At 38.2% G+C, this 25,393-nt stretch overlaps 1 protein-coding gene across 5 annotated transcripts in view; it reads left to right on the forward strand.

The window, feature by feature from the left end:
- Nucleotides 1-1,324: 1,324 nt before the first annotated feature.
- The window catches only part of ASXL3 (ASXL transcriptional regulator 3), a 188,594-nt gene continuing 164,525 nt past the window's right edge, over nucleotides 1,325-25,393 (forward strand). The window contains exons 1-3 of one of the 5 annotated variants that reach the window (XM_072829176.1): nucleotides 1,454-1,521; nucleotides 17,398-17,471; nucleotides 19,323-19,508. Coding sequence is in view for 1 of the 5 variants with exons in the window: in XM_072829175.1 (XP_072685276.1) it covers nucleotides 1,468-1,521 (54 nt within the window). In the remaining 4 variants the exon portion in view is untranslated. Of the gene's footprint in view, nucleotides 1,522-17,397; nucleotides 17,472-19,322; nucleotides 19,509-25,393 lie in introns of all 5 variants that reach the window. The other 4 variants (XM_072829178.1, XM_072829175.1, XM_072829181.1 and 1 more) reach the window with 4 other exon arrangements.

Genomic DNA, 25,393 nt, shown 5'->3' on the forward strand with positions numbered 1-25,393 from the left:
TGAAAGGGTCAAATGAGATAATGTATATGAAAAAACTCCAAGTACTATTTACATACCATTATTATTACATTTAGGAAATAACCTTACATAAATAATCCAGTATGAGTGCCCCTTTTTGTTTTTTTAGATAGTCAAATACACACATAATTAATGTGTGGGTCACAAAGCCACTTCTTTCTTTGCTTAACCGTAACTTTCTTGACCTAAACAATTTACCAGCGATCTAAGAAGTTGGAAGGGCTACAATAAACTTTCAAGCCTTCACATATCACTTTGTAGCTCGCTAACAAGGTTAACAATCCAACTTTTCATGTATCCCCAACCCGGCAATTATAAATAATTTTTTAAGACACCCAAGTGTTCGCTGGGCAGTCGTTCGCAGACGCATCACGTTTCTACGCTATGGAAATGATGACCCTACGATGTTTAAAAATAATGAGTCACTGCTCCACGGCCACAGCTCTCTGGACTTGCATTGTTTAAGATGATGTAGGTGGCTCAGTGTTGTTGTCACGTTGCACGTTCAGTAGTAGTTGTGTTGAGGGGCTGGGTTTGTACCCTTCCAGCAGGGCTCTGGGAATCCACCCAGCCGAGCAGAAAAGGGTTAAAGGAGTCCAGCAGAGGGAAGTAGTGCGGAGTGAGTGTGTGTGTGTGTGTGTGAGAGAGAGCGAGAGAGCGAGCGAGCGAGAGAGCGAGCGAGCGCACAGGACAGAGCCTCGAGTTGCGGAGCGGACCCGTGCACAAGTTGCAAAGGCCACCGCGTCCGCGGCTCACGGCCCTCGCGGGCCCCGGGGGCACGGCCTGCGCCCGCGAGCAGCGCCCGGCGGGGGAGGGGGCTGGGCTGCGGAGAGGGGTCTCGCGAGGGTTTCAGGGCGTGGCCGGAGTGGGGGGCGCGCGGCGAGTGTGCGCGGGTGTGCGCGCGCGAGAGGGCGAGTGTGAGCGCGGCGAGTGTGAGCGCGGCGAGCGTGCGGCCGCGTCGCCATTCCCCGTGACGTCAGAGTGTATTGTTGTGAGCGGGGCCGAGCGGAGCATCCCCGGAGCTGTCACCGCGGCGGCCGCGGCGGCGGCGGCGCAGCGCGAGCCCCGCACGAGCGAGCGAGCCCGGCCGGCGCCGCCCCGCCCCCGCCCCCGCCCCCGCCCCCGGCCCCGGCCCCGGCCCCGCCGCCGCCGCCGCCGCCGCCGCCGCCGCCGCCCCAGCCCCAGCCCCAGCCCCAGCCCCAGCCCCCGCCCCCGGCCCGCCCGCCGCGCGCCGCCGCCGCCCGCGCGCCCCCACCCACCCCACCCCACCCCCTCGCTCCATCCCTCCCACCCGCCGCCGCCGCCGCCGCCGCCGCCGCCGCCCGCGCGCCTCCCCCCGCGGAGCGAGTGCGGGTCACCGGGTCACTGGGTCATTGTCTCCGCGCCCGAACCCCGAGCACCCCGTGGAATCCCCCACGTCATCATCAGAACCATCAATGAGATGCAAACATGAAAGACAAGAGGAAGAAGAAGGACCGCACCTGGGCCGAGGCTGCCCGCCTGGTACGTACCGCCCCCCGCCCGCCGCCCGCCGCCCGCCGCCCGCCCGCGCGTCCCGCCGGCCCCGCCGCTCGCCCCGCCGCTCGCCCCGCCGCTCGCCCCGCCGCTCGCCCCGCGCCGGCGGAGACGGCCACTTCCAGCCGAGCCGCCGCCCGCTCGCCGGGCTCCTGCTCTTTGTTATTCTGCGGGAGTGGGCTCGCCCGGGGGCCCCTGTGTGTGTGCGTGCGCGCGCGGAGGGGCGCAGCCAGCATCCCGGGGAGCCCCGCGCCCGCCGCGCCCGGGACCGCCCGGGACCGCCCGGGACACTCCTCCCGGTACTTCGCGCTCGGGGCTCGGCTGTGCCTTCGCCACCGGCGAATTTCCGAGCGCTCGGCCCCGCTCGACTTCCCTCTCTGCCGCTCCGGAGACCTTTGTGTGGCAATTACCACTCCCTCCCGGGCCCTCCACCTCCCGGAATTTCATCAATAACTCTGTGCACGGTCTGTGTGTGTACGTTCGGCGTTCGTGAGTTCATACATTTCACACGTGCATGCACGGCGTGTGTCCGACACGGACTTGCGGGGCGTGTGCATGTGGGCTAGGGCGTGCGTGTCTGTGTGCCGTGTCGTGTGCATTATGTATGCACACTGGTACGTGCATGTTTTGTGCGGATCAAGTTCGTTCGTGTTTTGTAGGTATTGTGTGCTGCTCGATGTTTGTGTGTACATTCTGTGCACGTGTGTGCAATTTTTTTGAGTGTGTGTCGGGGCGTGTGTCTGTTTGGTGAAGTTGGGTCAGTGTCATTTGTAGTGGGAGGTTATTAAGAGTGTACAGCTAGGTGTGTTTTAACGCTGGCTTCCTGGGCGGTGTTACTTGGCTGCTTTTCTTTAACCTTTCGGAGCTTACGTTTTAATCATCGAAAGAATGTCTCTATAGAAATGCTGGTTGGCAGAGGGGCGTCGGCGTCTTTGGTTTGATGCATGTGTATGTGTGGGTTTTTTTTTTTTCTTCTTCTTCTTCTTCTTTTTCTTCTTTTAAAGGAGAGCTGTAAACGGATTTTTTTAAAAAAGGATATTTCTGTACAGTGTGCCTCACGGGAATGCAAGGCATTACATTTGAAGCTCAGCCTTTCAGGATTTCGGCTGCATAAATTAAATATTTATTTAGCAACTTACTGTCTTTTATAATTGGCCAAAAGAAAGCAGACTGCATGCCATAGAGGGTGGGGTGGGGGGTGGGGGTGGAGGAAGACCACAGAACATGTTATTGGGTTGACTTTGTAAAGATTGTTCTACCATAACTGTGGGATTCCTTTTTTTTTTTTTTTTTTTTTTAAGCTTTTGAGTAACTACATCATGCTCAAGGAGAACATTTGTCAAAAGTAATTATCTGAGTTTGGTTGAAGGGCCTTGCTGGTATGTTTCTGGATTGGAGCAAAGGGTTTTAAATAATTGACCCTATTGCCCTGTCGAAGAAGTGACAAAAGTCCCTTTTAATTGTGATCTAGTTATTGGATGTTGAAGTGGCTAGGCCCCTTTACTTCATCTCTTATTTTGTAGTAGTGTATATTACGATTTCTCCTCTTATCTGTGATTGTGTTAATTGCTAAATCACTCACTGTCTGGATGAATGGGCAGGTGATAGTCATTCTCTAATGAACTGCATCTGGGGGAGGAAACTTATCTGTGAGGAATATGCGAAAAGTAAGCAGTAAGTGTTAAGTAGATGCCAGATTGATGTTATCACTGAATTTTTCTAGAGCATAGTACATTACTTATTGTTTGCTCAGCCATTAATTCAGAATTGTGTGGGGGTGTGCAAGGCTTCTGAAAATGCATTATTCAGGTTCCTTGGAGTGGCAATCAAGTATTGTAGAGCTTCAGTGTGTTTTCTAAACAAGCGAATGAGTTGACTTATAAATATTTTAAAATAATGATTCATGAATTACCTCTATCTGCCTGCAGAGAATTACTTAATAAACAACCTTTTTTTTTTCTGATGGAATTTAAAGCTTGCCATTTGTCTTCAACCAGTATTTGTTACTATTCTTAAAATACTGTGCTCTATTTGATCTAAGCATGATAGATTTGTATTGATAAATCCTGAAATAGATTTCTGAGTCATAGCTTTTTGTTAAAAGTTGCCTTTTCCTCTTACAAAGTTCATTGATGGGAAAAGACACACTAGGAGTCATCAACACAAAAGAATTAATGATAGACCAGATGTCTCTATTTTAACCAGACATATTGAACTAGTAGTTATGGTAATTTTTCAATTTGGTTCAAGTTATTTTTCCCCTGGTAGTTGTACAAATGTGTATGTATTCAAAATGTGACAGTTGAAATAAAATACTGAACAAAATAGCAAGTAATTGCACTGGAAATATCTTTCTTAGAAATTTGTGTTTGTAATTGTGACTTATGATCCTTCTTAACTTTGTGAATAAAAGAAAAGGATCCATTTGGGTAAGAGGGTTTTTTTTTTTTTCCATGTTTCTTTATGATTACATGAATACATATAGACAAACTGTCTTACAAACTTGCATGAAAAGTTTTTATTCTTATAATTGTATTTACACGCCATTAAAAAGCAATGCTGTTTTAGGGGCATTTCTGTGCTAGAAATACTATCATTACATATTTTATTTTACACTACCCCTGCTGATTTTGCTATGGTTGTTGTTGTTAAGGACTTTTAGCCTTTTCTCCATCAAATGTTAAGCTAGGTGTCTGATTTTAAAAGTAAAGACTATGGGTAGACAGAAAATATGCACGTAGTTCTTGCAACATATGAACTAAAGAGAGTATCCAAATCAACATTAAGAATAACTTTCCAATTATACAGCATATAATATATATCTTCTACTGGAGAGAGTGGGTAAGTGAGATTATCTTGGAGGAGGGGAATCAGGGGAGAGGAAATGCAAAATATGTTTTTTGAACTGTGACCAAAAGCTTAGGTTTAAATGTAGCCTTTCCATTCATTTTTAAGAAAAATATATATGGAAGAAGAACAGTTCTTTGTAGAGTAAGAACTTCCAGTCAACAACATAATTTTTGCTTTCTTTCTTTGTGAGAAAAGTATATGGTCTGTAAATCTGCAAACTCTGAGTGGGAACTCCAGGGATTTTGCTTTAGATAGAGATGCAGCTATCAAGCCCTACCAATTTTCTCTTAGAAGTATATCATGTTTGTATATGGTGAGCTTGCTTAGCTTAGGAAACAGGGAATGGTAGTATAATTTTTTTTTTGTATTTTCAAGAATATCATGATTATTAACAGGCTGCCATTTTAAAACAGCAATACCATATATTTTTCTTTTCTCTTCTCTCTCTCTCTCTCTCTTTCTCCTTTCTGCCCTGCATCAGTTGGAGAAATTTCAGCCTTCAGCCTCCTTTACTCCCCCTCAGCCTTCTGCAGTTGTGGTTGTTACTTTGCGCATTGCCATTTAATATGGAGGCTGCTCCTAAACCAGATGCATTTTCATCTGTTTTATCTGCTCTTCTAAGGTTATAGAGTCTCAGAGGATCCCACAATCACATGGAAGTATCTTCTGTCTTAATATTTGTAGACCACAATAAGAATAAAAATCAAAACCATAACTCATGTCGAGCTAGGGCTTTGACTTTAATCCTTTTGACTTTTATCTCAAGTCTTCACTCTGTTACTATAAATACAGTTTAAACCATTGTGAAAGGATCTTCATGCTTCTTTGTAGAAAAAAAAAATGGGGATTTGACAGGACTTTGTTTTACTGCACTAAGGGGTTTCTTTGTTACTGGCTTAACACAGAACATACTGTTATTTATAAAATTATTCTAGGTTAATTCTTTTTTTTTTCACATGCAAAAATGTTGTTGCTTTGAGAAGTGCCTTTTGATAGTTTCATCATTTTGTTCTATAGGGAATGCTGCTGGTAAGATAATGATTCAGTGTATTAATTTGTTTCCCGAGTTTGTTCTGTTTGTTTCATTCCCTACAATCTTTGTTTAGTCTCACTGGCACCTGAAAATAAATCTTAACAATCTTCAATAGCTTTGTGCTTGGTAACATGGCTGATTTATTTGCTTGTAGTTTAGGTACATTCACATAGATGACTATTAGTAGGGGTTTTTGTATTTTTTTTATTTGTTTTGTTTTTTGGTAGTTCAAGGTGACCTTTGGGGGAAAAATTAATGGTAAATTTGCCTCGTTGGGAGAAAACAGACATCAATCTCTTCATGCCATAGCAGAGAATTACTGAAGGTTTTAAGTAAATTGAAATTTTGTAAATCACATTCTATTAAAAATTAAGTGGGGGTATAGGAATTAAAGGAAATCTCTGCAAATCTTTTGCACTGAGAAGATTCTTTTGCATAATGCATTATATGCTAAATAAACTCTTAGAGTTCTCATGAAATAAAGCCAAATGGTGTTGGTGGCTGTTAAAATAGAAAGCAATTCATAATTGTCAGTTTACTGGTTGCCTTGTCTTTTGTCTTTGTATTTTAGAAATACATCTAGTTTTTCTAGAATGATGATATGTAGATGGAGAGGAGAGCATTGGTACTGCTTTTGTCATTCTTTCACTGTGCTAGTGGTGCTTAGATTTCAGGTTATGACCAGGCCTTGACAGTTTGACAACATTTCGACTTGTGATTTGGGGTGAGCCCCCGAGGTGCGTATGGGCATAATTGTGACCGTGCTTATTGGCTTACGAGCCTGGTTAACGTATATGGCAAATGGAGTTTTATTTTCAATCACTTACATTTCAGTTGGTTTGATTCAGCTGTTTTCTGTGATCTACACGTAACATAATCTCTTTATGTTTGTATCTCATCATCTCTTCTTTCAGATGGGGAACCTAAATTTTCATTGCAATTTGAAAGATGGAAAAGAGTTTAGCAATTTCTCTGCCTCTTTGAATTTAAAGTTGGGAAAAACGTGTTTGAAATAAATGAGAAGTGTGAACTTAGGCCTAGTGTTTAGGTTGTTAATTTTTTATTTCCTGCTGACATGAAAGGGAATTTTAAGAGTTGATTCTTCCTTAAGGTTTTCTCTTCTTGGAGCAAGCCTTTGGTAGCAGATGATTCCTTGGATGTCAGGGACTCTTGGTGTGCTTTGGCTTTTAGACTTGTAGAGTTGTACCTGTAAAGGAATTTCACCACAGAGAAGTGAACTAATAGAGTAAAGAAATTTAATATTTAATAATGTAATAGTTTCAGCCTTTGCTGAAGTGCACTGAAAATGTGAAGTATGGTCCCTAACCATTTTAAGGGTTCCTACTTATACAGCTCAAACCCTGGGGAGGATACAAAGATACATCCTCAAGGAGTGTTGAGTTCAGTAGAGGAGAAAAAAGAAAACTGGGGGAAGACCGAGCAGACACCATCTGCAGGTGTCACATGAATGATCAAGCGGGTGCTATTTTATAGGTTTACAGAAGGGAGAAGCTGCATGGTATGTGGAGATTGCAGAAGGCTTAATGGATTAGGTGGAACTTGGTTTGTCCTTGAAATATGAGTAAGATTGAACAGGTGATGAGAGGAGAACATTCTAAGAAGAGATCCCTGCATGAGCAAAGGTGTCGTGTCAGGCAAGAAGATGGGGCCATGAGCAGACAAGTCTAGAAATATCCAAAGACTTGAGGGGATTGGCACCGCAATAAAGTTGAAAATTACATTGTGACCAGATTGAAGAGGGATTTGCAAGTTATTTCAAGACAGTTGGACCTTGTAAATTGTGGCGTGGGGCTAGTGGGGTAACTGGTAACAGAAATAGGATTTTTAAAACACACACACAAAACAAAATGACTCTCTCTCATAAAGAGAGGGAACACCAGTGGTCTGGGGATGTCTCTGAATGCTTCCGTTATTTGGTAATAGAGCCTGAAAACAAAATTGATTTTAGAAATATTTTAAATAACACAGCTTTCTTCTGACCTATAGCCTTTGCCAAATGAGGCAAAGTAAACATCAGTGAGTAATATACATTACATTTGTAGAAAATGTACACAGGGCACTTTGTTGCCTGAAATAGTCTCTTGAGATCAGTAGGTAGCTAGTGTTATTTCAGTACCTCAGTCTTCAAATGTGTGGTTTAATGATATGCCCAGTATCATCACCCTGTCTGTAAAGAGCAAAGCTGGCACAGGAATTTTTTTTTTTTTTTCTAAATCTGCGTCATGTCTTTCTGATTTTTAAAAACCAACACAGGCATTTTAACTGATGTGAAATTAACTCATTTGTTGCACGGAGGCATAGGCAGGATCCAAGCCTACAGCAGACTTATTTCCAGCTTTTCAGATTCCCTGCTTGCTTTTCATTCCTCTTTCCCTTTTTCATCAAAAGTCTGCATAAAATTATTATTATCATTAATTTATCATTTAAAAGCTTCCCCACACCCCTGCTGCAAAGGTTGTCACTAGCAGATCCCAGCTCCTTCCTGACCCGGCTGGGAGGAGGGGCGTCTGTATAGAACCACTTTCAGCTATTTGCCAGCACTGAGTGCCTTGATTGTTCTGCTTTTGTCCGTGCACAGTTGGTAGCTGTGGAAATCTAGCCGGGATTGAAACTTTCCCTGAAGAGCCCTTGGGGAACAAATGGAAACATTATATGATTAGCCACATTGTTTTCATTATTAAACAAATCTACATAAAAGGGTAGCAATTAACAGCTTTATCAGCCTGAACTTAGACATCTACCTCTCCTCACCCCTCAAAATTCCCACTTGAAGTGAGAACAATTAACTGTTGCTGGTTTTAATGTCAGCAACTGACAACATTAAATTGGGAAAAGGCACTTCTGGTTGATTGACATGTAGCCCTCTGACACATTCTTATGTGTTTTAAGGCAAATTCATGCCCTGGGGTTAGAGCCAAAGGGCTTGTCAGAACATTGGCTTTAATAGCCGAAATGTATAACTTAAATGACATCCAAGACCTTAAAGGCCTTTGGTGGAACTTTGAGAACCTGAGGAATCCTCTATGGCAGTGCAAAACTATACTTAGTGGCCACACTTAGAAATTGTGTGAGTTTCCCCCCTAAATATATAGGTGTATAATTTATTTTACAATAGTTATTTACCATGGATTTATTTTGCATATATTTAGCATAAATTAGCCCATGAAAAACCTCATAGTGGTGTTTAAAATTCCAAAATTGCTATTTTTTTTTTTTTTTTGGTGAGCTGTTCTTCAGTTACGCAGTTGTTGATTTCTGAATATATTATTTATGACTTAGAGGAGGAATAGTATGGACCCTCTTCACCTTATCAGAAGACAGATGGCATTTCTGAGATTTTGTTAACTATAAGGTATTAGAACCTATTTGAATAATTTCAAGGAGTTAGAAATTGAGATAGTATATCTGGACTTATTTTCTAGATCAGTAGATAGAGAACACATGATACAATGAAGCTGTTGGTTATTCTTGGTTTTATTTTTTACTGTCAAAAATAAATGACTGTATATATAATTTGTGTATATCAAAACCTTGTTGACAAGACAAAAGAACTGAGTTGCTGTCTGGACCATCAGGATTCTGTATAATGGTCTTTTAGTGTTCTGAGACTCCATTTCCATGTGGGGGAAGGGGTTCTCGCATACACAACAAGCAATTCTCTGACAACAGCAGGGTATCCAAGTATTCAACTCTGTTCTGGCACTATCTACCCAGAGACAGCATCAGATTCAACAGATTAAAGCTTTAGTCCTACAAGAGTTGTCCCCCATTCCCTTCAGAAGCCAATAGCAAGTCCAAGTGGTTGTTACTCGTGCTTGTGACTGACCTACCAGCTCTAGATTGGAAGTTCCAATGGCCTTTCATGAACTTCAGAAGCTAGTTGCAAGTCTAAGAAGTTACCTGTATTTCTGACTGGCTATAAATCAGAGCATCCCAAGATCTCTTCCTCAGATTCAATTAATTTGCTACACAGTTCATGAGACTCTGAGAAATATATCACTTACTAGATTATTACTAGTATGCATTACTTACTAGATCACTAGCTTATTATAAAGGATATAACTTAAGAACAGCCCCATGAAAGAAATGCATAGGGAAAGATGGGGGGATAGGGCATGGAGCTTCCATGTTTCTCCAGGTGAGCCACTCTCCCAAAGCCTCCATGTGTTCACCAACCCAGATGTGATCTGAATTCTGTCCCTTTGGGTTTTCATGGAGACTTCATTATATAGTCATGATTAATCAAATCATTGACCATTAGCACTTGATTCACCTCCAGCTCCTCTTCCTCCCCCAAGGTGAGGGAATGGGACTAAAAGGTCAAACCTAATCACATGGTTGGCTCTATTGTCAAGAAGCCCCCATCCCTAGGTGCTTTCCAGAAGTCATCTTATTAACATAATGAAAGACAGTTTTATCATTCTCAACACCTAGGAAATTCCCAGGTTTGGGGAGGTTTATGCAAGAAAAAGGACAAAGATGGAATATATATCATTATAAATCACCGTATCACCCCCTCTAACTGCCCTTCCCCCCACCATGCACGCACAACCTATACTCTCTTATTTTAAAAAGTATTTATAAGAAAATCCTTGAAAATATGTCATAATGTCTTCAGATTCTTGCAAGCAGAAGTTGTCTTTCCTAAATCCTTTAAAGCAATCCAAGAAATTAAGTATGATATTCTCCTTGATCCCTTTCCATCACTATTTTTGCTCTTTCTTGCTTGTTGGAGGGTACTCTTCTCTGTTTCTTTAGTATCAGTGTATCTCAGAATGCTGCATACTCCCTCCATTTTATTCTCCTTTTCCTCCTGTCCTTTGACCATGTCTCATGCCTCAGTGGCCATTCTAACATAATTAGGACTCCAGCCTTGATCCTTTCCCTAAATTTCAGACTGCTATCAGTAATTCCTTTGTGTATCTCTACATACTCTGGTATTTCAAATGAAATTTATCCAGTTCAGTTAAATATTTATTGGGTACCTTCCACAAAAGTATATTGTACATTGAGTACAAAAAGAGAAATGTGATAGCATTCTTGTCTGGGTAGGGTACTAATCAATGTGTACCTAAACACCTAATATCTGTGAACCGTAGTAAATTCCATCTTAAATATAGTTCACATCTAGCTCCTCCTCTTTTCATTCACTATATTTTACGAAGTTCTGACCTTCCAACTAATTTTGACTCTAATCTCTCTTTTAAAATCTTACAAAAGCTGTATATCTCTTTCTAGAGTAGATCTGATCTTACTGAATCTTTTCTCTGCTTAAAAACTCTTGTGATTATCTTCAAGTTAAAACCCAAGAGGTCATGGGAAGCCCTTTTCAATATTGACAACACTTTTTAAAGTGGTATGTGATGATTGTTTTACCTATAATGTGCAGAATTTTACATTTTCATATCAGTGATATGTCATATCAGTGTTCCAATTTCTACAGCTCCTGCAGGTTTATTTTATATTCTTTTAAAACACAATGAAGATAGTTAATTAAATTTACCAGTAAGTAGTTAAACTTATCAACATTTTTATCACCTGTGTTCAACTCTGTTTCTTGTATCATACTCCACCTTCTTTGTAAATTACCTCCTTTAATAGTTTTTTTGTTTTTTCTTTTTCGTTTTTAATGAGAGGCTCTGGGTCCATTAATAGTCTTCATATATCTAAAATGTATTTGTTTTGCCTACCCTTAAAAAAAATCTTTTTCTTTAAACTTTAATAGTTTGAAATACTTTTAGACTCATGAAGTTCTAAGAATCAAAAAAGAGACTGTGAGCAAACAGCCACATCCTCAAACTATTATCCATACTCTCTCCCTAAATCCTTCCTATCTTCATAAATTTCATCTGAACATAATCCAGGTTGTATGTACAAAAGTGTCCAAGAGAAGCCTTTATGAAGATTATCTCCCAAATATGTAGATTATAATTCAAAAAGCGATATCTTCACAAAGCTTAGCACATCTTTCAGTGGAAAAAAAAAAAAAAGGTGGAGAAACTTGATGGGGAAAAACTAAAAGATACAATGTTGTTCTCACCTGTGAGTGATAATTTAGCTAGTAATAAAAGTTTAATTGACATTTTTTTACTCTTAATATTTTGGAAACGTTTCTTCATTATATTCTTGTATCAGTGGTTGTGACACTGTGTCTGAGTTGAGTTTATTACTTTTTAAGAAGTATCTGAGAGTTGTTACTTCTTCTTTTTACCCTTGAAATTCTGCAGTTTTAATACTCTTTTATATGTTTATAGGTCGATTTGTCTTTATTCTGCTTGGTATTTGGAGTGTATGTGTGTGTGTGTTTGTATGTATGTGTATGTATTTTAGAGTATACAAAATTCTTGCCTTTGTTATGCTTTTAATCATGTTTTAATATAGAACTTACTTTTGGTATTGTATCCCCACCAGATGATGAATTCTTTGAAATCTTCTAAGAGTTCCCTCAATATCTAGTAGTTTAGCATAATCAGTTTAGGGTTTGGAAATGATTTAAGAATAATGCAGAAAGGGCGCCCCCCCCCCCCCCAATACTGAACAAAATACAGCAATGAATGTGTTAGCTTCATTGGTCAGGATTCTGGATTGCAAGCAACAGAAAGCAAGTCTTGATAACTTAAATAGAAAAGGATTTTTTGGAGTCCATGAGGTAGTTCATATAATCCTCAGGAAGGATCCAAAAAACCAGGCTGGAAAAATAGACAAGGATCAATAGAAGCTGAGCAGCACACACACACTGGAAGTCATGCTGCAAAAATAATTGGGATATTGCTGTGGGCACCACTAATGGTCACCACTGTGACTTAGTGTTGGCATAGGTCACTGCCATTGCTGCCAATGTATCACATGAATGTATCACGATCTGCTCGATCTTTGCATCCCAGGTTCAAATTTCAAATTCACAGGCAGATGCATTTAATTGTCAGACTCCAATGCTTGTATCTATACCTTAATTGTTAGGCACTAATGAAAAGGTGTGTGTGGTCTCTTCAGTACCATAGTGGAAACCTCTCCATCTGCATTTTCATAGCACTGATAAAGTCAGCAGATTAAAACTGAAGGTCTCGGGATCCCTGGGTGGCGCAGTGGTTTGGCGCCTGCCTTTGGCCCAGGGCGCGATCCTGGAGACCCGGGATCGAATCCCACGTTGGGCTCCCGGTGCATGGAGCCTGCTTCTCCCTCTGCCTGTGTCTCTGCCCCTCTCTCTCTCTCTGTGTGACTATCATAAATAAATGAAAAAAAAATTAAAAAAAAAAATAAATAAAACTGAAGGTCTCATTTCTTCCCCACCTCCTGCTCCTAGCAAGTCCGCTCTCCCTCTCTTTCATCTCTCAGTGAAAGCCACCACTGCTTTCACAGTTGTTCAAGCCAGTAACCTTCTTGTCATCATTAATGTCTTTTTGTATTTTTCCCTTTTATCCAGTAATCACTGAGTTCCACTAGTTTTATATCCTTTTCTTCAAATCATTATCCTTACATCCTACACTTATTTCCATTTCCACTGTAATTTACTTTGACACATGCAGTATATAGGTTAGGAAAAGAATATAGAGTAAAGACAAGCAGTCTTTAAAAGTCAGGCAGATAATGTTTGAGTCTCAATTCTTCCACTTACTATGTATTTGACCTTGGGCAAATTATATAACATTCCTCAATTATAGTTCCATTGTGTATTAACAGGGAATAACATAAAAGAGTGGCTGGAATATTTAAATAAGGTAATGTGTATAATGTACTTAGTACAACATCTGACATGAGAAGATGCTGGTTAATGTTCATGTCTGCTACTTTTCCTTTTCTCCTTAAGTTGCTGCAGCAACCTTGTAACTGATTTCACTGACTATAGACTTAACTCCACTCAGAATGATTCTTCTTATTACATCCATAACTGCATCTTTAAAGGTAAAACTGGTTTATGGTACCCCTTGAGGCTGACTTAGTTTCTGTAGGAAGCAGATGGCAATATCTTAAAGGACACCACAAAAGAAAAGAACAAGTGTTAGTGAGGCAAATCAGGGGTGTAACCATCATGAAACTGTCACTCCCCTTAGACTGGAGAGGGGGCCAAGAGGAGTAGGGAGTTGTTACCACAATCATGTGGGCTGTGCCTACAGGAGAAGGGTGACTGACATAGACTGTGACCATATGCAGTGGAATATAGCCACTGCCAGTCCTCAGCCCTGCTGGGGGGGGGGGGCTCATCACATCAATACACTGACCCCCTCCTCCACTTCAATTTACTCATCTTCCCTTTGCTTCCTGTTGGCTGATCCATCCAGAAGCTAGAGGACAGGAGGTCTCTGTTGAGAAAATTCATAGATGTCAGCCTACCGGGTCACAGAGCTGTGTGGGAGAGGGCAGAGAGTGAATCTCAAGTTGCTAACAGAGAATATACAAAATGCTACTTTTTCAAAAACCCTTTATTAAAGCTTTGCATTTTTCTAAAAGTACAGTTTATTTGTTTCAAAATCTTTTAGGTTTATCTTATTCATACTTCTCCAGTTTCATCACTTGATTCTCTTCTCCAGTTATATAAAATTTGTGTTAGATCTCTGAATTTATCATACTTTCCCATAGTTTGCTTTAATTTTATACATGTTATTTCTTCTCCTTGTAACATCCTCCTTGTCCCTTTTCTTTTTATCTGGCAATTTCCTATGCTTTCTTCAGATTTTAGTCTCCCTTGAGCAGCTTTTATATGTTCTCAAAGCACTATGTCATTGTGACAATATATTATAATTAGTTGTTTAATTTCTTATTTATAATTGTTCCCTAAGTACCTAATGCACTACCTCATCTTTGGTTGTTGCTGATTGCAGTTAAATAAAATGAAGGAGTCAAAGAGGATTTTTCAGGGGAGCTATTAGCTAAGTCTAAAAGTTTTCAACATTTTTATAGAACTATAAAAGTTAGGTCTCCTTGATTCATTTCTGTGCCATGCTGAATTGTCACTGTACAATCTAGAGAAAGGATCAGATTTCTCAAGAATCAACTGGACAACTGATGGATTTTGAAAGCCTGTGTCTACTTTCTGCTCACTAGCACCTTTTATTACTTTGGGATAATAATTTGATAGTCATCATGCTTAATGGCACTGGAAAATATTCAGTTCCTGCCATTAATATGTTAGCTGCCTTGGGAATGTAATAAGATATGGACCTTGACCTTTAGGAAATTAACTTAAAAAAAAAAAAAACTTCTTAGGGCATAAGAGATATTTTGCTGTAAATTTAAGCTTGTGTAGCATACTAGGAATTCAATAGCCTAAAACTAATCTTCTTCTGTATTTGATTTTAATAAGGCACAGTGATGATCTATAAAGGCTTGCTAGAACTTCCAAACCAAGTGAATTACCTAGTACATTGACTACAATGCAGACTGGAAATGTTTGCAGAGTAAATAATCTCCTTTCTACATATAAGTAAAAATATTTATAAGCTTGGTGTCCTAGCCATAGAATATAAGAATCTTATATAACAATGGAATAGTCTTCACATGTATATTATCATAAAATACTACTTTTACTACGGAACACTAATTAATAATAATGGCTAATAAGAGCTAACACTTATTGGGTACTTTTATGCCTGATACTGCATTAACTTGTTATGTGTATTATATTGTTTAATCCTGAGAGCAAACCCAGAAGACACATTGTAATATTATCCACATTTTTTAAGTGAAGAAATTTAGATTTAGAATATCTCCCAGTTGAATTTCTCCCAGTTCAAAGTGAAATAAATTTAACTTAAACTAGTTGAAGCAAAAGGGGTAACTGAGAACACCAAGGGTAGACTTTAGTTCTAAGTAGATGTTGAGATTCAGAGAACGCTTTCAAGGTATTTGCTTTCTCTACACTTTTGTCTTTGTTTTTGCTTGCCTTCACACTGTAGGGAGGGTTCAAATGGAGTTTTGGGCAAGAAGAAGTAGTCACTGGCATCCCAGACCTGTGTCTTTTAAACTTAACACACCAGTATAAAAAGAATCAATCTTTCTCTATTTATTATTATTTATTATTATTATATTATTATTATTATTATACTATTATTATTATTTTATTATTTTAAAGCTAATTCCAAGGAAGTCTTCACTCTCCTCTACTTGGCTGATACACTTATTCCTCACAGCAATGGCCAGGATCAGATAACATGATTGATTGCCACACAAGGATTGCATAGAGCAGAGGGAAATTACACAAAAGCACCAATAAAGAGCAGATGGAAAGTATGTTGGAAAAACAAATTATGAATGCCCTTGCCTTTACTACAGAGAGGGTGATTTAACTTGCTGTGCTAGTAAGTAGTAGAATGATGATTGAAATCCATGTCTGTCCAACTTTTGGGCTCTAGTCTTTGAGCATGTTAATATAGATATTTCCTCATTCATTTTTTTCTGGTATTATTCTTATGATCTTCATTTTATATTTAAAAAATGTTAAAGCCAAGGCAGCTATTGCAAAGGTTCTAAAGATTTCTTTGGTCTGTTTCCTCTGAAATTAACTTCCCTGATTTAGAGGCTAAAAGTTACAATGGATGGCTTCTGTTCTCTATCTTCCCTCACAGAGCAGTTTTAGAGTTCTAGGTGAATAGTCTACATATCACATTTACAACATAGTTTAACACAATTTAGGGTATAAATTCACAAAATACATAATCCTAGATAAAATTTCCAGCTACTTTCAGGATACAGGTAAATATTTTTATTCACCAACTAGATGCCAAGTTTTCTTTACAGTGTTGACCATGACCCTTAGAGAATCTGAGCTTAGCAAAAAAGATCAAACTTTCCTGTAGTGTAAATCTTCATTTATTCCTCTGAATATTGAGATAAGATCCACATAATGACTCCTTCCTTCATTATAGAATTGTATGGGCAATCTTATTGCTGTCAGTTCTTGTTTATTCATCTAACAAGATTTCTCTTCTTTTAGTGCTTAAATGAAATAATGCTTTGGGGGGCATTTCTTCTCCTTTGCCTCCATCCTGCCCTGCACCCCAGTTTTAGGAAAATTTGACCACACTTTCTCAGTTTGGATGAAGGTACATGGTACTGAGAGGTCATGTTCATGTGTGGTCTGCTCTAGGCAGAGATGCTACTGTGTATAAAGAGAAGAATGCTTTTAATCCACTGGGATCTTTGATGAGGGAATGAGAAAAAGAAAGACACTCAAACATACACAAAAATGTTCTCTTATTCTTATCCTTTTTCCAATTTTTATATGTCCGTCTTGTCACTCTTTGACTAATGCTATCTTTGCAAGCCAACTTCCAGTAACTAAATAAGAAAGACTGTCAGTAGGGGGAAAAACAGTCAACAAATACAGATAATTGCATTTTTAAAAATTTTCTGATGACTTGTCTCCCCTCCTTTTTATCTCAGAATTCACTATGTACTGAGCTCAGCTTCATATTAGGAAATGCAAGATGCATTAAAGTTAACCATTTTCCCCCATTGTTAAAAGCTATAGTATAGAATGAGTTTTTTTCTTAATTAGTCCAGTTTTCCCCCTCCATCTTTTCATGATATTTTGTCTCATTCTCTTGACACTAGATGATAGTGGGAGGTAGCTTTAGGGAGAAAAAGCAATTCTAAGCACGTGAAAGGTGTCATCCAGAAAAATGGATGATGAAGAAACAAACAGTAGGACTTTAATAAACTTTAGTGTTTTGTTACAATTTTTTCCATGTGTTTGTTCATATATCTTTAATTGTCTTAGATAGAGTCTACAGGGAGAAAAATATTGTCTTCTGAGTTATTTAAGAAAATTCTTTCTCTGTCTTTAACGAATGGTTGACTGGATATTTTGTTAGTCAGTAGGCTGGTGCACAGTTCTTTCATTTTCCCTCCTTAGGGACAAATGGTGGGGCTGGACTTCTTTGCTCCCTTGAAGTTAGGCATTAACCATGTGAGTTGTTTTGTTCCCTGTAGCCAGTGTTTGATGCCCCTTATTTCTTTCTCAGTTGTGTTGATCACAGAAGCTGGTGACAAGATGGAATTTCAGTCATCCTGCTTCTAGAGATGTGGACATAGCGATGTGAGTGAGAAAAAGCATTTGTTTTAATCCACTGAGATTTCAAGTGGTGGGTTTATTTTTTTGTTCTGTTTTGGTTTTTTGTTTTACTATTTTGTATCTCCACCTTTATAGCAAAACAGGTGTTTTTGTTCTATGGCGCCTTCTATCTTTGTTTATGAGACACTAAATGCATAATTACATGCTTGAGAGGTAAGGGAGGCAGACAAGGTTAGGTCCCTTTTTTCTTCTCCATTACATTAAACTGCTTTGTAAAATCAGCCTCTCATATTTATTCTTTGTTTTTTTTTTTTAAGATTTTATTTATTCATCACACACACACACACACACACACACACACACGGAGGGGGGTGTGTGCAGAGACACAGTCAGAGGGAGAAGCAGGCTCCATGCAGGGAGCCCGACATGGGACTCGATCCTGGGTCCTCAGGATCAGGCCCTGGGCTGAAGGCGGTGCTAAACCACTGAGCCACCTGGGCTGACCAGTAAACAGGGAATTTTCATCACAAGGAATATTCTTTTATATTCCATCTTACGATAATTCTGTTTGTATTTTTGCTTTGTAAAATGCTTGTTTTTCATTCTGTCAACTGGGGAGGAAAGCTCTCTCACCAGGAGTAGAACAATTATGGTTAATAGGGAATTGAATTCCAAGATAGTTGAAGAGATAGAAAGGGGCACCTGGACATTTTAAATGAGTTCAAGTTCCCAAGTCCAGACAAATTGTGCTTCATTGAAAAGGTATGGCCAGATTTCCACACCATTGAGAAGAGGAAAGCAGACACTGTAATAACACCTCTTTCTTTCTCTTTTTCTCTCTCTTTTGGCCTAGGGGAATGTGGGTAGAGGGAGCACTCCCACTAAGGGATTAGATTTCCCAGTCTGTCTCAGAGATTCCTGTCTACATTTCCCTTTCATTGAGGGCTCAGTCACCCTCCGGCTGTTTCCCACCAGTGTCCACTCTCCTCTAGATATAGCATAGAGAAACTCTTGACAGCCGACAGACTCCCCATTGAGTCTTACCCCTTCATGTAGTAAAAGGGGGGGGGGTGGGAAGGAAGAAAACTTGTCTTGAAAGCTTGCAGACTTTCACACCACAAGGAATGTGTTGACCATATGCATCTTAAAACCAGATGAACAATGTTTGTCCAGCCCTTCACCTCACCAGTGTGTAGCCATATCTGTTCTATGCTCTAAAGCAAAACCTCTAAACCAGATTTCCCATCAACTTTCTACCAATCTTTTGCTCAAATAAAGATGGAGTTGTAATACACAGTCTGATACATGTTAAATTATATTGTTCATTATGACATAATTTATCAGTAGGGGACATTGATTTTCACAGAGAATCCCTTCAAAATTTTTGGCCTTTATATGGGGACATATTAATTATAATTACCATAGGCAAGGCCACCTCTGAATTGCTAGGGTCACAAAGCAGACTTTCATTTTCCTGTTTTAATTTCCAGTAATATGGAGATAATGTGTTTTATATTTATTTCCCCTTGCGCTAGGATACCTACAGAATATTCCGATGTTTGTTCTCCTATATGTCCTTTATACCTGATGGCAGATGCAATTATCTCTTAAACCCTGAATGTCAGGGTAGTTAGCAGAACTCTCAGAGCTTTTCCTATAGATAGCCTCTATAGGGAGGATTTGATTCCTTGTCGGCCCGCTGCCTACTGCCTGTAGTTGAGTGGATCTAAGAGAAAAACATCTGGCCTAATTTATCTTCAGGCATAATTTAATAATGCTGAATAGCAACCTCTGGGAAAAATCTAAGTAAGACTTTATGTAACCACTAATTTAGAGTTGGTTAATAGGTAATTCTTATTTGTATTTCTTTTGAAGGAATAGATATTTTGATCACATCAGAGCTAATCATTTTTCTTCATCCTGACATCTAAATGTGGTATTATAGTATAATGAGCTCCCAGCCTGGTTGTATGCAGAACTCAACTGGCAAAATCAGAACTGAGGAAGGCTACAAAGCAATAGGGACTATCTGATTTCATAAAGAATCTTTTGTTGGCAAAGGTAAGTTTTAATGCTCCATTGCCTCCTTAAAGAGACTCAGTCCATATTTCATATCAACAAATATTGGCTGATTGAAACCAGTTCTGTTTGCTTTGTGCCCTGGTAAATATGGCCTTTATTCTTCTATTACGTAGTTTAAGAAACAAGACAGAAAGGGGTGTAGGATGGAGAGGGTTGGAAAACTTGGCTAATATTAAGGTCAGTGGTACATTAAGTAGAATATAAAAGTAATTGCCCCAAGAATGTATGTAGCATAAATCTAGATGCAGAAACTTAAATTAGATCTTAGTTACTTGAGTATAGTAAATCTGGGGAGAGATCTTTGACTTGGTTTTTAGTATAAACAGTTATGCTAGATTTTTACTTTATGGGTCCAATTAGAAACAGGGATGGACATATCACATAAGCCTTTTGGCCCTCAGAAGGATATATCACAAAAATATTAGGATACCTGCTTCATATTTTAAAAATTTTGGCCCTTTTCTGAAGCCTGGGATTCAGAAATTCTTTTAGCTATTGCTCATCAAAGTTGTGTTCTAGGTAAAGACCTCTTACTGCTAGAATTATTTATAGCTTTACCTGCTGAGTTCTCAATTTTATACAGTTGTTTAATTTTTTAACTATGTGTCTGGATGAATCAAAGTGCATATTTGACAAAGGGCTAATATTCTGCATTCCCAAGTTTTATCTTATTAAGAATTTGGGTTGCCAGTGATGAAGAAGTGTTAGCAATAGCTACTCTTTTATTTATCTTCTGAAGGAATAAAACATTAACATCAGGCTTAGAAACATGTCTTTTGTACTTTTAAAAAATATCCTGTGAAAAGAACCAACTAAGAGCTTAGTAATTAGTATAATGCACACATTGGTCATGAACATATGGTCATGGACAGTGACTAAAATCCAACTCTAATCGAGTTAGTAAGAAGTTGAATTTATTGGATGACTTGTATAAACCTGAACCAGCATAGGAGAAAAAAGGTCCTTAGCAACACCTGGGAAGAAGGAGTGAATATGTCCAGGACTCCCTCATCTATGTTTCTCTCAATACAGAAGCCTTTTTTTCTGAGCCTGGCTTCTTCCACATGGCTAGAAACTTGGCTTCCAGCAAACCTCAGGCTCTCTTCACATGGGGTTATTATCAGAAAGCACCTGAGATTTACTTTCTTCAGATTTAGGCTAATGTGTCCTGAGGAAGATTGATAATTGGCCCTCCTTGTGTACCCAACCCCTACCATCCCACCACCCACCCCATCATTAGTAGATAAGTCTTAAGTATCTACAGGAATATGATAGCTCCTATTTAAATCAAAGTAAGAAAGGGCATTTTTCAGAAGAGAATAAGGAGTGTGTACACAGCACAATAAATTCAGTACATCAGTTCTTCCTTGTCATTTGTTCATCTTGTTTTCATTCATTAGGCAAGTTTTTATTAAGTGCCCACCATGTGCCAGGTACTAGAAATGAACCAGTGACCAAAAAGAAAAAAAAATACCGTGATGATTTTATCACTGTGTCCATAGAATCTGAATTATAATACCACCCTTGGAAATGGGGTATGCAAGGATCATTTCTGTGTAGACTAAATTAGCATTTTAAATAAATATGAAAGAAAGCATAGGGTCTGGTCTCCTTCCTTTTAATTTAAATCCATTTCTAAGTAAAGTAGCGGTTTGCCACCCTCCCCTCCCTAACTATAGTAAACCAGAGGATAAGTGTCTCCAGAGATGGTGATGACATGTTTTATTGTATTTCATTTTGGTGTATGTGTGTGCTTGGTAAATATTTGTTAAATCAATGAATTATTGAGGAAGTGATGTTGTTGTCTAACTATAGTCAGGAGAAAAGGATGACTATTAACTGTGACAAAGTAAGCATCATTGTCTTTGTCATTCTTCAACATTTAAGTGGTCAGAATCAAATAATTCTATATAACAAAGTCATTTTCTACAATTATCTCAAGATATATTTTGCAACTAATTCCTTCTGGCAGCTACATCTGGATGCTGTGTCATTTCAGACGAGTCTGTGAGAATAACACTGAAGAATTTTCCTGACTCAGATTGAATGATGAGTAATATTTGCTTTGGAAAAAATTCAATATACTTGTATTTTATTTTCTCCACTGTGCTTTACAGTATAAGGTATATAACTGCTTTTGTTGCTGTTTGAGTATTCAGTTTTATTTTGTTCAAAACTGATTTTAAAATTATTTAAGTATTATATAATTTATATAAGCATAAATTATATAAATGACATAATATAGAGATTAATAAACAATTTAAAGATTATGAAAGTCATTTGTGCTTATAAATATACAGATATAAAATAAGTATGACATTTCATCCTTTAACTTTTGGCTTTTTATCACTCTCCAGGGTAACAATTGTTAACTGCTAGAATAGTTTTATATGGTGTGAATGTGTGTTGGTTTGTGTGTATGGACAACACATACACTTGAATACATGCTTTCTTTACATACTGTTCTTCAGCCTGATTATTTTTACTCATCACCTTCTCATGGATATCTTTCTATGTCAGTGCATACTTTCTTTGCAATGATAGTGTATTATTTTATGGTATGTATGTGCCTTTCTTTATCCTTTATTTAACTATCGCCCTCTTAGATTATGTCTTTAAAAAAATTTTTTTTTGAATAATCCTTCATTGAACCTACAGAATGGGCTGTAGATTTCTGTAAGGAAAATTCCTAAAGGTGAACAAATAAGTTGGCACTATTTACTACAAGATAGTATATTGTGATGGTGAATCACCTGAGTCTGAGGGCATGGATTTGAATCCCCATTGGCTTCTTACTTGGGAATAGCCTGACATAAGTGAATTAATATATCTGTGTCTCAGTTCTCCTATCTACAGCATTAATACCTACCTTGATGAGTGGTTGTAAAAATTAAATATGTTAACATAATTAAAGTTCTTGCAAAATTACCCGGTGCATTTCTATTACAGAATGCTTTCTAGCATTCTTTTGTACTACCTTCTATTATTAACACAAGCACCTTGTAACAATTCCCAAGATATGGAAATTTAGGGTCTCAACTGATTGCTGCTTCAGAATGTTATTTTGAGGAGAATGCTGGCTTTGTCCATAGGTTTCCATGTAGACAGCTATTTAGTTTCCCATGTGTGGACAAAAAATGCACATTAAGATCCTTAATTTTCATAATAATGTATTTTGCCACCTGCAAGCCTGGTTTTTAGAGTTATTATATCCATAGTAATAAAATATAAATAAACTCCAGGTTATTGGTAGAGTATATAATCCTAATTTAATTATATTGGACCTTGGGAAGACTATCTACTTGGATTATTTTATTATTCTCAATTTTTATGAGAAGTTCTGTGACAAAATTTATAACTCTCATGCTTGCTTTGGTGAAACTCTCATTGAAGATCTTGTTCATAACCACCCAGTGCCACTTATATGAATTTCTATTGAAGACAATTCTCTTAGTTTAGAAATAAGAAAACCTTTATCATTTCTGACAAGCTAATATTTCCTTTGTTCAGCTAATAGGAGTTAACTGTTTCCTTCAGCATTTTAGCTGCCATGAAATTAGTATGATATTCCAGATCAGAGTGGTAGCATGATTTCTCAGTTTTGAAATATTTGATTACATATTTTTTCCTTTAAAATAGTGCAGAAAAAAATAAGTACTGCATATTTTTTAAAAAGATGTCATAAAGTAACATAGAAGTTATATTCACTGTATTTTAGATGGGACATGAAATGATGAAATGTGAGCTCAATGACAAGACATTGAAAGAATCTGCAGATATGATGAAAAGTGCTGCTGATAATCATGGAGAAAATCACAGAGACAGGAGAATAATTGTCTAAGAATTGAACCACTGGGGTTCAAATTTTGGCTTTACTACCTTGTAGCTGTGGGACTTTGGGAAAGTTAAATAAGCTCTTTGCACTTTAGTTACCTCATCCTGTCAAAATGAGGATGATAAGTGTCCCTACATGATAAGGGGGTTGCTATGAGGATTAAGCAAGTTTATATATATGTTAGAATAATACCTGATGCAGAGTCACTGCTGAGTGTTTGCTATTATTATTATAAAAAGAGATATAAGAAGTGTTTGAAATCAGATTATTGAGCTTTATTTCAACTCTCAGTGAAATTCTAGAGTGTATTATTAAACAGATGACTGTAAGGATTTAGAAATGGAAGTAGTGATCCCTGGAAGGCATTATGGATTCTCTAAGTTAATTCATGTCAAACTAAATTAATTTATTTTGATAGGATTATTAGACTTACATATCAGGAGGATGTTCCTGTTGGAGCTAAATTTCAGCCAGTCATTTGAAGTATAATTAAATGAATTTTTAGAAGATTGAACATTTATAACCAAGTATATTGATTGACTAATTAGGATCAGTCTAAAAGAAGATTCCAGCAGCAGCCACATGGTTGTGGCTTTGTTTTCCATTGCTTTGTTCAGCCCTATCACAAGTAACTTGAAGAATTCATCACAGTCATACTCGTCAGATGTGAGGGTATCACAAAATAGAAAGGGAAACTGGACAGTTGAACAAGAGAATGATGATTCCAAAAGAACCTTATAAGGTAGGAAAAACAACCTTCACCTAAAAAGATGAAGTTTGGGTGCCTGAGTCAGGCACCCAAAGGTAGTCAGTTAAGAGCCTGCCTTTAGCTCAGATCATGATCCTGGAGTACTTGGGATCCAGTCCTGCATTGGATTCCCTACTTGGCAGGGAGTCTGCTTCTCCTTTTCCCCCTCCCCTCTGCTTATGCACTCTCTCTCTCTCAAATAAATAAAATCTTAAAAAAAAAATAAATAAAAAGATGAAATTTGACTGAAATAACTATTTTTTCAAATTTGTAGATACCACAAGTTTAGTTGATACCTGGAGTAAAAGGATATTTGGGAATGATAAGATTTCAGAGCCCATAAAAATGGTTTGAAGCAAATACTAGTGCATCAAACAAACATGCATTAACATCCAGTAGGTTGGGAAATATACCACAGAATTATGCATGTGATTTCAGAAACAAATGTTGAAAGATCTGGAAATTTTTGTTGGTTGATGGTATGAGGACTACGAGAAAGAGCAAGTATCATACTAGGTTGTATTAATATATTTATATGTTAGAGAAATGGAACTAATAGTTTCACTATATTGTATTATGTTTATATATTTTTGTATTATGTTTATATGTTATATAAGCTACATTTAGAGTATTAATGGTATTTAGCTAATTTATTTCAATTAGTATAATTTTTAAAGCATTATTTTACAAGTGACATTGGCAAACTCAATGTTCAAAGGGTGTTTTTCAAGACAATGTCTGCAAACTATTTTATGTGAGAAAAAACAGAATTCATTAGCCTAGAGATAAAAGAAGACTGGGCCCTTAATAGTGTATTCAAACAGGTGGCAGTATATCATATGAATAAATGAGTGGGATCTATTTTGTAAATTTATATAACATAGTCACTTTAAGCTTTCATGTCAGCAAAGTGCTTGTAATTTAATATTAAATAATTGTCACATTGAAAGGCGAAAACTAGGACTACATAGAAGTTATAGGAAAGCAGAATTTTTACTTGATGCACAGAAAAAGCTTTTCAGTAATTAGTGGGTTTGGAATAAAGCGCACTGCCTGCAGATTTCTGTGGGAGAAGCATTTCTTTCATTAAAGAGATGTTTTACTACTTAAAACAGGTCTCATATGTATCATAATTTAAGTAGTTATTAATATTTCTCTTTTACCTTTTTTAGAACATTGTAGAAATTCTAGGTGTCTCTTACTCTGTTTTCTTTTTGTGTTATAAGTAATGGCAACTGTTACAAAAGATTAGAAACTTAATGAGGGAACAGAGTTGCCGAA

The sequence above is a fragment of the Canis lupus genome, chromosome 6, assembly GCF_048164855.1.
Source record: "Canis lupus baileyi chromosome 6, mCanLup2.hap1, whole genome shotgun sequence".
Classification (NCBI taxonomy): Eukaryota; Metazoa; Chordata; class Mammalia; order Carnivora; family Canidae; genus Canis; species Canis lupus.